General features: G+C 41.1%; 1 protein-coding gene across 2 annotated transcripts in view; it reads right to left on the bottom strand.

Moving 5' to 3' along the window:
* adcy8 (adenylate cyclase 8 (brain)) overlaps positions 1-12,347 on the bottom strand; it is a 127,585-nt gene that overhangs the window by 39,887 nt on the left and 75,351 nt on the right. Inside the window, exon 8 of one of the 2 annotated variants that reach the window (XM_084912882.1) lies at positions 2,352-2,549. The exons of the other annotated variant lie outside the window; for it this stretch is intronic. Coding sequence (XP_084769008.1) covers positions 2,352-2,549 — 198 coding nt within the window. The remainder of the gene's footprint in view (positions 1-2,351; positions 2,550-12,347) is intronic. 2 annotated transcript variants of the gene reach the window in all.

Below are 12,347 nucleotides of genomic sequence, written 5' to 3' on the forward strand. Positions count from 1 at the left end.
GGAGGAGCAAAACGAAAGTCAACTTAAAGGTCAAAGTGAGCTCAGTAATGTAACAAAAAATAGGGTAAAAAGGGACTAAAAGCTTCAGAAGTTCACTGCATTCACTAAAGAAAAGGCGGGAAAACACAGACACACTTTCCAACTTCCATATCTCATGATAACGGCAATGAAAACTGGCAGCTGCGTTTAACCCCGTTTAGATGTTTGTATTTGAGTTTGTTTCTTTTAAAGACGAAATAAAACACAAAACCACTTTTTAAATATCTTTAAATTTGTTTTCAGATTAATAAAATCACAAACTGCTAAATGGTAAGGTATGACCTCATCAAAGGTCATTTGACTATTGACACTACTGCTTATATAGAATTGTAAATACTTTTTTGTGTAGTTTCTAACACAATAGCGACATTAAACGACATACCACAGATGATTAAAAAAGTAACAATAAATACAATTTTATAATAATAAATCCTAATGTAGACACTCTAGTATTACATATAGTACATTTAACAGAAATAAATATTTCAAACATCTCATCATTATGACACATTCAGCTGCAGTTATGGGATATGGAAGTCAGGATTTTGAGAAAAAACATATTTTTTCCTGTCATGCTGTTTTCCTTTAGTGAATGCAGTGTGCTCCTGTAAAAAAAAAAAAGAAAGAGTTGAATATGTTGTCAACTTTTTCCACAGGACTGTAAAAGGGGTCCACGGCATGGACGTTTAGTCATGAGTAAACTGAAGGTGGAAACTGGACTCCAGGTGTTGGCAAACATCATGTTTCATCCAGCTTCGAAGCTTGGCAAAGAAAAAAAATCTCACATCCTTCATCAGATTTGAAGCACGTCAAACATGAGTCACGGTTACACGTGTTTGATGTGTGAGAATAATAGTTACATTAACTCACAGAAGATATTAATGCCATGCAGAGTTAGTCTGTAATATTAGAGATGAAGCTGATTGTGTTGTTATTACGGAGTGTGAAGTGTGCCAACAGAATAATAATTAATTGTTGTATATTTTTAACCTGTTTTGTTTGAACATATAAACCTGAGAGGAATCCTAAAATACATTTAATTAGAATAATTTAATTTCACTTTCTTTCATTTAAATTGCATAATGGAATTATGGACAATAATGGAATAACTCCAATGCATTAATTATTGACTGATTATAAAGTCATTTACGAGCCAAACATACACTCACAGTTTTAAGCTGAAAATTTTGACATGTCACTTCTGCTGCTACCTTGCAACACTGCCTGCTGTTTGAACCCCTCCACCATCCCAGCATATGCTCCTGCAGGATATATACTTATAAGACACCCAGATCTATATGCAACACATTTGCTAATGCTACAGCCACACGAGGCAAAACAGTGTTTGGGGACCAATCAAAACGACTGTGACCATGTGCAACGAACTTGCAGTGGCTGCTTTGAAGATAAAACGAGGTCTGCAACAACTTTCACTGCAATCAGTTGCTGCCTTCAAAGCAACTGCTGTTACAACTTGTTACTGTTGCAAGGAGATGCAGACTGACATGTGTACATCTGTCTGCATTTATGAGTTAGAGGGTGATAATTTACAGTCAGTCTGGAGGCAGGTGAATTGTGCAATCTTGCAATCAAAAGCGGTCGACTAGCTAACTAATTGCAAACAGGCAGTGGAGGAGAAAAAATCCAATGTAAGGAAGGAGGTAAGCAAGAAAGTTGCTTCTCCTACTTTTACTCTAGTGTGACTGAGCCTTAGGAGTGATGAAGCCTAAATCCCAAACACTACCTGTGTGCTACAGGAAGGAGCGTTAGATGTTGGTTAGATGTCTGATAGATATTCTGTGGCGTCAGTTTTCTTGTTTTGCTCATTGTTTTGCGTCATTTCAGAGCTTTTCAGAGAAAATCCAGGTCGACGCCAACGTCTGGCTTAACCTAAAAAATAGAAATCATTCCTTCCGCACTCTACGTTCTGCTGTATTAATTATTGTGGTGGCACACTTCAGAGTCCATTTGCTACAAAGATGAGTAAGTCTTTAGCTAAAAGAAACTCCTTGACCATTAAATCTATTTTGCAGTGCATCGTATCCCCTCCCCCCAAAAAACACAACTTTTTTTATTAAGTCATTAAAAGTTGTGGAATCTTAAATTGACTCAGATTGACAGTAAAATACAAAATGTCAGTCTTTTTGTTCCTGCAATCCCACAGTAGTACCTCATGTGCCTTTAGCTTACTCATGATGGGACAATAAAAAATTGCTGGTTATTGTTTTGCTTCTGAAAGTCGTCATTTAGGAAAAGATATGAGGAGGGAGAGAGAAAGAAAAAAACAGTTATCTGTCTAAAACCCCAGCTACCTTCTCTTCCAGGCTGGAGTCTTTAAACATCAGTGAGAAAGGCTTGATATGCTCTCTTCTCAACTTATCGCCACTCCGTAAGTCGATGGCGCTCTCTATTCGCTTGTTAATTTCCTCAGGACCAGAGTGGACATGCAAAGCTTGTGCGAGATGGTTTGGAAGCAGATTTATCGAATTTCTCGTTAGGGCAGCCAGAGTCTAGAGGGAAAGCACATGCACATAGAATGAACCTGCTTGTCCCCCTTTTGGTTTCATTCAAGTTACAAATGAAAAAGAAGAACAGACACACAGTTACATTCAGTACATACACAAAAGAAAGTTAAGGAAAAGGAAGAAAAGGGAAGACCAAAATGCAACATCAGCTATCAGACCGACACTTCAGAGCAAGTCATGCATCTTCCATTCACCCCTGCAGCAGGTTCACTTTGCACTCGGGTTAGTGGTGACAAAGCTCTTAAAATAAGCACGCATTATAACAAAGCTGTAACTCATGTGCGGGACGTGAAAACAGAATCAAAATGGCAAATCGTGAAATGAAGGACAGAAAACAAAGGTTTGGATACAAGCGGAGCAAATGCGCAACCATTTATTTCCACCTGTTATTATTATAACCTTCAAAACTTTCCAGAAACAAAGTTAAACTCCATTAAACCCTCACCCCAGACAACCCTGCAAGACATTAATATGCACTATTATAAAAAGTAATTGAACAGCGCAAGGCTCTTTCTTTACAAGGGTCTCCTCGGGTTTTAATTTACCACTTCATCGCTTCCCGTCTCACTCGGCCTTCCTTTAACTAAAATATATCCAAGGTCAAAAGCTGCCATAACTCTCTTTTTAAAGCAACCCTTTTCATCATCGGCAAATCAAGTGTACTACAATCATTACAGGCTTTTCCCCCAAAGGTTTTCGGGTGAGATCATTTCTGCTTACAGACGTTTCAGTCTGACTGTGAAAACGGCCAAATCTACAAATGTAGAAACACCGAGGTCAGTACATCCGGATTTACTCTGCAGTTATTTTAATTATACTTTCATGAGGTCACCAGCATGCAGATCCAAAAAAAACCAACTGATGAATCATTTACTTATTCATTTAAAGGCTATTAGCCCATACCAGAGCTGACACTGGAGTAAAACACAGCGTTTCACGCAGGCTGTGTAAATGCACAAACATGAAACACAAACTATAAAGGACTAAATGTTCGACCTCAAAGCAACTATGTGGTTTTTTTAAGGTCCAGAAAAGGTTTCACATAAAGGTGTTAAAATACTTGTCGGCACAGTTTTGTCTAAATTTTAAATGTCTCTAAAATTTTAGGTAAAATATAAATTTGACTCTTAGATGTTTAGGTTTTACCGTTTAAGCCAGCGGTCTCCAACCTTTTTAGCGCCACGGAGCGGTTTATGTCCGACAATATTTTCACGGACCGGCCTTTAAGGTGTCGTGGATAAATACAACAAAATAAAATCAGTACCAAAAATCAAAATCAGTATCGGTACCAAAAAAAGAAGATTTACTCATAGCACACGGGAAAGACCCAGGGAAACGGAGTTAATGATAAAAATGATAAAAACCCTGAAAACCATAAATTTCACACCCGAGCCTCAACTTTCGCGGCCCGGTGCCAAACGACTCACGGTCTGTGGCCCGAGGGGTGGGGACCGCTGGTTTAAGTTATGTGGGACACATTTATTACAATCTGTATCACTGGCAGAACATCACTTCACAGCAAGTTAGTTCTGGGTTTCAGTTCAAACACATTAGTTTTAGGATCCACTTAGAAAATGTGAATTAGCCTATGTTTAGATATGAGACACATAAAGCTTCAGTGAGGCTAGAAAAGTGTTTTAAAGACACACTTTCAGTGTCTGTGTGAATAACAATAACACTGCTCTGCAGACTGTGCACCTTTTTTTTATAAAAGGGCCATTTTTGTATTGTTACGACCCCCTCTGCATTGGGGGCTCGTCCATCCTTTTTTTTTTCCGTCGGGTTGACTCGTTCTTTGTTCTTTATTCGTTGCCGTTGTCGCAGGTGGGTTACCTGTGTTCTTGGTTAGCTCTACTTTTCTGGTTGGCAGCTTTTTCTTGTGTGGGAGGGTGTGTGTTAGTATGGAATTTAAATTGGAGGATTTCACTTTAGGCCCAACTGAAGAAAAGCTGGACAGATGTAAAAAGGATGACCTCATTCTTATTGCCAATTTCTTTGATGTGACTGTGCCATTGAATGCAAAGAAAAAGGAGCTTAAAGAAGTCCTGTGTATTAAGCTGCATGAAAGGGGGTTGTTTGGTGAGCCAGGTCCTGCAGAGGGAGTTGAGCTGGGAGCTGTTGCTGGTATTCCTGCCCCACTGAAAAATCTCCCTTCTCAAACTGGCCCATCTGCGGAAGAGCTGCAGTTAACACTGCGCATAAAGGAGGTGGAGTTAAAAAAGCAGCAGTTGGAGGTGGATGCCATGCACTTAAAGGTTAGGGCTCTGGAGATGGAGAGGGGAGCCGCTGTATCTGCCAGTCCTCCTACACCTCGGTCAGCCCCGCAGTTACCATCCCCGCAGTTACCATCCCCTAAGCCAGAAGACAGCTTTGATGTAAGTAGGCACATCACCTTAGTCCCAGCATTTAGAGAAACTGAGGTAGACTCTTATTTCACAGTGTTTGAGCGCATTGCAGGTGGACTACACTGGCCAAAGAATGTATGGTCTCTTTTACTTCAGTGCAAATTGGTGGGCAACTGCTGCGCTGACGTGAACATGCAGTGTCCTCCTCGTCTGCCTAATATTTGAACTCTGTAAACTCTGATATACAGCTGAGCTTAGTTTTATTACAGTCTTGTGTCTGCTGGCCCACTTTAGTTAACCCTTAGCTTTTACTCTTGCCTGTTCTTTTCTTTGTGTATTAATTGTTTTGTTGTCTGCTGAACAGCCCCGTCGGTTTTCAGTTTAATGTTTGTAATAAAACCCCTTATTTGCTCTGATTTCGTGAGAGGGCTTGTGTATGTTTCTCCCCTCCTGTCGCCTAGCAGAGGGGGTTGTAACAGTATCCTTGCATCAAGATACAAATTAAATTGTCCCCAGAGGTTTAAAAATTGTTACAAACTCTAGGCTACAGTTAAGTTCCCTCCTTCAAGGGTAAAACTGCAGCAGCTTACAGTGACAAGCTGTTGAGTGTCATTGTAACAAGGATCAAGGATCGCTCGTAGGAAAAAGGAAATTAACCTCTTCCTCACATGTCCTCCTTTGGTGTTTTTTCTCTATCGATGACCTCAGCCTCCACTTTGACTCTTTCTCAGCAAACTGGGAGCAAAAGACAAAAAGCTGTACAGCCCATCCTGACGTAGACGACATGTTGGCTCCAAAGGCAAAAGCGATGAAGGTCACACATGAGGATCAGAGTCATTTTCTCAGGCCCATTGACATTAGCTACCCATCATTATTAAGTAGCCACATATTACAAATTACCCTTTGAAGTGTTTGAAACCTGTGGAGCTGGCAGCCATTAATGATGATGGAGACGTAGTCAAATTCAACATTTCTCACCAATTCTGACCGATCCAACGTCTCACCTCATCTCGCTTCGTTCAACACATTAACGCGCGACATCCATCGTGCTCAGAGAGATCATTAAACGTTCATTTTCAGTCTCTAAATGAAGGTTCTCAAACAAACAACTTCATTAGCGGATGCCTCTTCTTCTGTGTTTCATGTCAGGGCTCCTCTGACCGTCATTACATGCAAATGTGAGTCCAATCAGAGCTACCTGGAGCTTATAAATGACGGCAATTTAGAGGTCTATCAGACAGTGCCTCATGATTCATGAGAAGCAAGATCACTTTTTACTGTCAGATGAAAGATTCTCACATCTCACAACCACAGAGTGAACGTTTTATTAATTATTCATTATAATTAATAATAAATAAAACGTAATTATATTTTAAAGTCTGAGGTTCTTGCTGGAAATGCCTTTATTGGTGAAATGCCTGTATTGAGGTAAACCTCAGATTACAGTGACGACAATCCTTCTTATTTGTGTTTTCCTGGATTCAGCCGAGAGTGTAGCTGAACTATCGACCGTGTCTGACTGCGTCGGGCTTCAGAAGAAGTCCTCTGTTTAATGACGAATGTGCTTTGAGGCCGACTAAAATCTTGACTCTCGTGCACCTCTGGAGTATCTTGTGTTCTGCTGCTATTTTTAGCTCCCTCTGTGACCTGTTCCCTCGCCTTCTACTTGTGCCTCTGCACAGCACACGGATCTCCTTCAGATTTTTGTTGTGGGCAGCTAGGCAAAAGCCAAGATTGTGTTTTCAGTGGGCTCTGATCCACCACACAGCTCAGATTGTTTCCTTTGATTTATCTCACTCGCACACTTTAGGCTGTTAACGTCGAGCGGCACATCGGGAGTTTCACCCAAGGATAGGCCCCATTCCTGCCTTTGAGCTTGAAAACTGTGGACTTGTTGACAGTCTATTTACTTATCTGCAAACTGTGAACTGTTTTTCTAGTTGTCACTTGAAATGTCATTTGTTTTTTCAGAAATAAAAGAGTTTGCACTTAAACTTAGCAGGTAGGAGGAAATGAGGTGCAAACTAAAAGCATCAGGAAAAGTTCTGTCTGCATAATAAAAACCACAACGGAGAACAGTGACTGTGAGCTCAGCCCTGTTTGCTCTCAGCACACAGCGAAGAGATCGGAGCTGAAACTGAACTTGAGCTCAACAATTCATCTTTTGCATATGAATGAAAACGCATGGCCTTTGTGTCAAATCATTAACATATTTGGAGCGGTTTCATTATAATGAGGAAACTGGCTGATGAGCATCAGCTACGCACTCCAGGCCCAAGACAGGTGAGGTGACGGTATGCAGACTTTATTATCAGTTAATTTCAGACTAATCTCAGGTCATTTATGTGGGAAAAATATACAGACGATATGTCTGAATGCGACATGCGACATGCTCCATGCGTCTGTTAAATAGAGACAGAGTCAGCTGTGATGCTTTACAGCACAAACTCAGATCAGGTTTGGGAGTGTTTTATGTCCACACTGTGATTTTGGTGTAAATGCCATAAAATGCATAAACAAGGCAGCACAGAAGTAATAAAAAGGCTTATTGACCCGTAAACTGAGAGATCATTACAGGAAGAGACTAGAGCGTGGTTTCTGTTCTGAGCTGCACGAATCCACATCTGATTAAATCGGTGCTTTTTCAAACTAAAATGACCCTGGATGATGGATGACCACGCAGCAAGTACCAGGGGGCTGAAAAATAGATCAAACTTTACTTCAGAAATAAATTTTGTTTACAGCGTGACACAAAATTGCTTTGGGTTTACTTTAAATACTTTCCCCTTCATAACAGCTGCCCAGGATGACTTATTAAACATGATTATCTCGTGCTGTTTTAATTTGAAAATCCTTTCTCAGGTTATCATGTTTAAAAGAGTTTCAGAAAACTTGACCTTTAACCTTGACAATGAGGTCACCTGAAAATGCTATAGTCCTGTGTTTGAATGCCCCGCCCACCAACCCACCTGCTGTCCGTCAGCCTTTTAAAGCCGAGGTGGGGTTATATTTATCAGTAGCAAAGATTGTAAAACATCTGAAAATACCAGTGAAAGTCCAAAGTTTAAAATTTTCCAATGGCATCCCAGTGGGCCAGACTGGAGTCTTTGCCGGGCTGATTCTGGCCCCCGGGCCTTTTGTTTGACACCTCTGCTAACTAAAACATCGAGCCGTCACTTGGCAAACCTGTTCATCACTTAACCTCCAAACATCTGAGCCAGAAAGAAATGAAACAGAGATGAGCTCCAATGATAATAATGCAAGACTGCTGAAAACCTGCAGCACTGATAATGTAACTTTGTGTTTTATTTTGAAAGGTAAGGTTCTCTTGATTCACTCTTTTCATCCTGTTCACAAGCATAAAAAAACACTTTAGTACTCCACTCTTTATCTTTGCACATGCAGCCCAGAGAGACGCAAATGTCAGCTTCATCAGAATACATGAAAAAAAAAACACCACTAGGTAGAAACTCACTGACTTTATGCAGAAAAAATGAATACAAGCTGAAATTCATCATCGCACGGTTAATTTATCATCAGCGTCTGGAGCTGGATGTTTTCCTTAGGTTTCCTCTCTTTAGAGGAGAATCTGGTTTCAAACATGAATCCCTGTGAATTTTAAAGGAAAGCTTTAAATATTTAAAACAAGGATTTCCACCATCAAGAGATCAAAGCCACAAAAGAATTTTCTTCTCTTGTTACGCATACCTGTTTCCAGAAATTGGATGAAGCTACATAATATTTTATATAAAAATCTGTGATGGTAGACTTGCTGTGTACTGCCAAGTTTTCCTTGTATTTCAGTCCCCTGTCTGACCCTCTGCTACCTGTGAAAACTCCAAAACACAAAACACTCTTCTGTAAAAAACAAGTATCGCAGAAAAAATCCACATCAGAAATCTCTGCACTAAATCATACTTGTAATTAATCTCTTCCACAGCCAGTCTCTTTGCCCGTCTTCCTTCTCTCACCCCAACCGGTCGTAGCAGATGGCCCCGCCCCTCCTGAGCCTGGTTCTGCTGGACGTTTCTTCCTGTTAAAAGGAGTTTTTCCTTCCCACTGTCGCCAAAGCGCTTGCTCATAGTGTTTTTCTCTGTATGTATTATTGTAGGGTTTTCCTTACAATATAAAGCATCTTTGGGTGACTGTTGTTGTGATTTGGTTCCTTATAAATACAAATGAATTGAATTAAATTGAAATCTGAATCTATTACTTCATATTCCACAATAAAGATAGCGAGCCTTAGTCTTCAGCTAATGAGAGAAGAACTCGGAGGGGGCAGGGCTATGAGCCGTGCTGCTGTGATTTTTCCTGGCATGCACATCCCTCAGGAAGTCTACAGCCTAAAGGGCAACCGCTTCTGGATCTGGCATTTCCCGTCTTTGGACTGGCTACAGTGATTAGTCGTCGAGCAGTTTGGCTGCATCGAGCCAGCGGGGGTTACATGTATGTATACACATTAATAACAGAACACACTGCTGCAAAGACCAACATATGACAACAGAACAGGGACCTTTGTCCTTATTCAAACTTCCTTTTACACCATTGTTTTGTGGTACTGATGTGATGGTGTGCCCTTTCTCACAAAGCATTATATAATTTGAAACATAAAAGTGGCAGACATAAATCAGCAGAGGATTTTCCCACAAAAGTGCCCAAGCCAAATATCGTTTATACATGAAAGATGGATGTAGCCATTGTTGCATCACCAGCTGATTATTGAAGTCTGGGTTTTCACGCCTTGAGCTGAGCATCAAAACACGACCTGGGTGCGTTCGTGACACCAGCTTAGTGGTTTTGAAGCTAAAGAAAACAAACCTGAGCATTTAGAGCAGCACGATGACGCTTTTGCTCATATGGAGTTTTTCTCCATGTTTATTAATGAGCATTTACCGCTACTGCAGTGTATGCATGACTTAACGTAAGGAGAAGCTGAATATGTCGTCTTCAGACTTTTGATTGCACACTGCTTTGTAGTTGAACTGGCATGACTTAAGTCACTACAGCAGCACTGAGCACAAACTCAGACTGATTCTAGCCTTCGGCGAGCCTTTAAAGTGAACATGCAAACAAGGTAGCGAGAATTAGGTCAAGGGAGGAGCGTCTAGAAAGAGATCAAGCTGCCGCGCGTCCCTGTCGGCTGAGCCACCTTTCATTTCAAATGCAGACGTGAGACTTGAGCAGAGCTGAAATGAAACATGAAACTGAACCCATTTCTTTCTGGCCTGGATTTCACAGAGCGGGGACTCGGAGTAACCGGGTCTTCTAAGGAAACGCAGAAGCTCCTTCGAGGCGAAAGCACTGCGACTGTGCTGTGCATCACGGGCGCCGGCAGGTACACAGTGAAGCATGAAAGAGGTAGAGACAGAGCCACTGAGTCGGTGCAGAGCCCACACGGAGCTCCGAGTACGATTTCAGGGCACGCGACGAATCTTCTGAGTTTCATGATAGCAATCAGTCCCGGATGGACGATAGCTCCCGTAATCACAGTGACACACAGGATATGATGTCATTTCTTCAGTGGCTATCTGTGTCTTACGCAATAAAACGCAGGATAATTGGAAGATAATGGTTGGCCGCAGATACTAAATCCTGTTTTTATAACAGTTATCAGCACAGAGCTGTTACCTGCTGCTTCAGTCAGCTGCCTGTGAAATCGGTGAATCATCTGCTATTATGTGTTATTGCATGTCTTCAACCAGCTGTTTACAGTTGATGGAAGCTCCTAGTGCCCATGTCAGTGTCAAAGCTGCTGTCAGCGTCCTGGCTGAAGAAAAGGAGCATAAAGTCAGATCACTGCAGGCGAGAGAAGTCAGTCCATTCAATCTTAGCATAAGAGTCAAACATAGGCTGAGTATTTCTAGTGTTTTTGTTTAAATATCGGCTACTAAAGCAAGAAAAACTAGCTTTTAAGCTAACGGGACAGTTAGATTTTAGTATACTTTAGTTGCCTTATTGACTTATTTAAAGTTCTGACAGTTTAGGATGAGATAAAGACAAACACAGAAGAAATGCAGCTGCAGTTGTCAAACTTCCTGGACTTACAGATCTCCTAGTGTGAGTACACTTAACAAGGTGTCGGGCCTTCATGTGGATTCTCTGAATCACTGCTAAAGGGATGGACACCATTGGTCCAAAATTATCCCCATATCCTGTGTTTTGATGGTGGTGGTTGGTCCAAAATCTTCAATAGATGTTCAGCTGGGTTGTTAAAGCCACAGCATACGATTCACATCACATCTGATTCACTGACCGTGTGATCCCTGGTGCTATATTCCTCCTGGAAAAAATGCATTCCTACTTCCTCATTCTCTGCCTTATTAATTGTTGAGGAAAGGACTAACCCTCACTCACCCATGAAACAGCTTATAAATTCATTATATTTGATCTCTAATCTAATCCAGTAGTTTTACTCTCATTTTAGTAAGAATATATTTTAAAAATATAGAACTTATGTGTGGGACTTGAATCATGGCTTCTCGCGTGAGCAGCAAAATGACGTTTTCACCTTTCAAAAGTGGAAAATGTTAACTTCACGCACATGGACACAAATGAATTGATGCTAGACTGGTCTGATACAGAATAATGTTCAAGTAAATGAAGACAAGTTTCCATAAACACTAATTAATTGATTTAATTTCACAACTACGTCAACCACTGCCATCCGACTGTGTCGGCTCATTTCTACAGTACTTATTTCCCTGCAGCAGAGAAGCAGCGGCCACTTAACAAGACGGTGATTAATCTCCAGAAACGCTGACCATCTGGTGGCGAGTCACGTTTACACCGATTATCGGCCTTCAAATATTCACGTCATAACAATGGACGCAGCCAAGACATAACTGAACTCTTCTTATTGTTTTGCAGTCCCTTTATTTCCTCTCTGACTGACACCGGCGTGCACCAGTATCGTGCCAGCCAAATCAGACCAATAGGAGTGAAGGACGGGGGTCACAGAAAACCAGCAGTAAGAACTCGAGCTCCAAGGAAAGCAACGCAACAGAAAATAAAAGTGTTTTTTTTTTTTTTGAAGAGATGCTTTGAAACTCCTCCGAGGAGCCTTTGATATGCAAAGAGCCACTGTTTGAATTGACTTCTCTAACAGGCTTTCATTGTGCCAGAAGAAAAAAAAAAACAAGTGGCACTTTTCAGAAAAAACATTCCTCTGCATCCAAACACACGCTTACATCAGACGCTGTAAACTCCTGCTGCATTCAGCCTCGTATACACAGGAGGCGAGTTTGCAGAGTTTGCTGTCAGCTCGGAGCTGCAGGAGATGAAACAATCAAACTGCAGCTCTGCACATTTGGCACACGCTGAGAGCGGAGACACATTTCACTGTTCACATAAGGAGCGAAAATATGGCATTACCATCGCATGTTGTAACAGCGCCGTATTCATAAAAACGTGTAGAATATACAGTGTTAGACTGCAATCT

Source organism: Perissodus microlepis, chromosome 18, assembly GCF_051167445.1.
Source record: "Perissodus microlepis isolate ML-2025 ecotype Zambia chromosome 18, ASM5116744v1, whole genome shotgun sequence".
NCBI lineage: Eukaryota > Metazoa > Chordata > Actinopteri > Cichliformes > Cichlidae > Perissodus > Perissodus microlepis.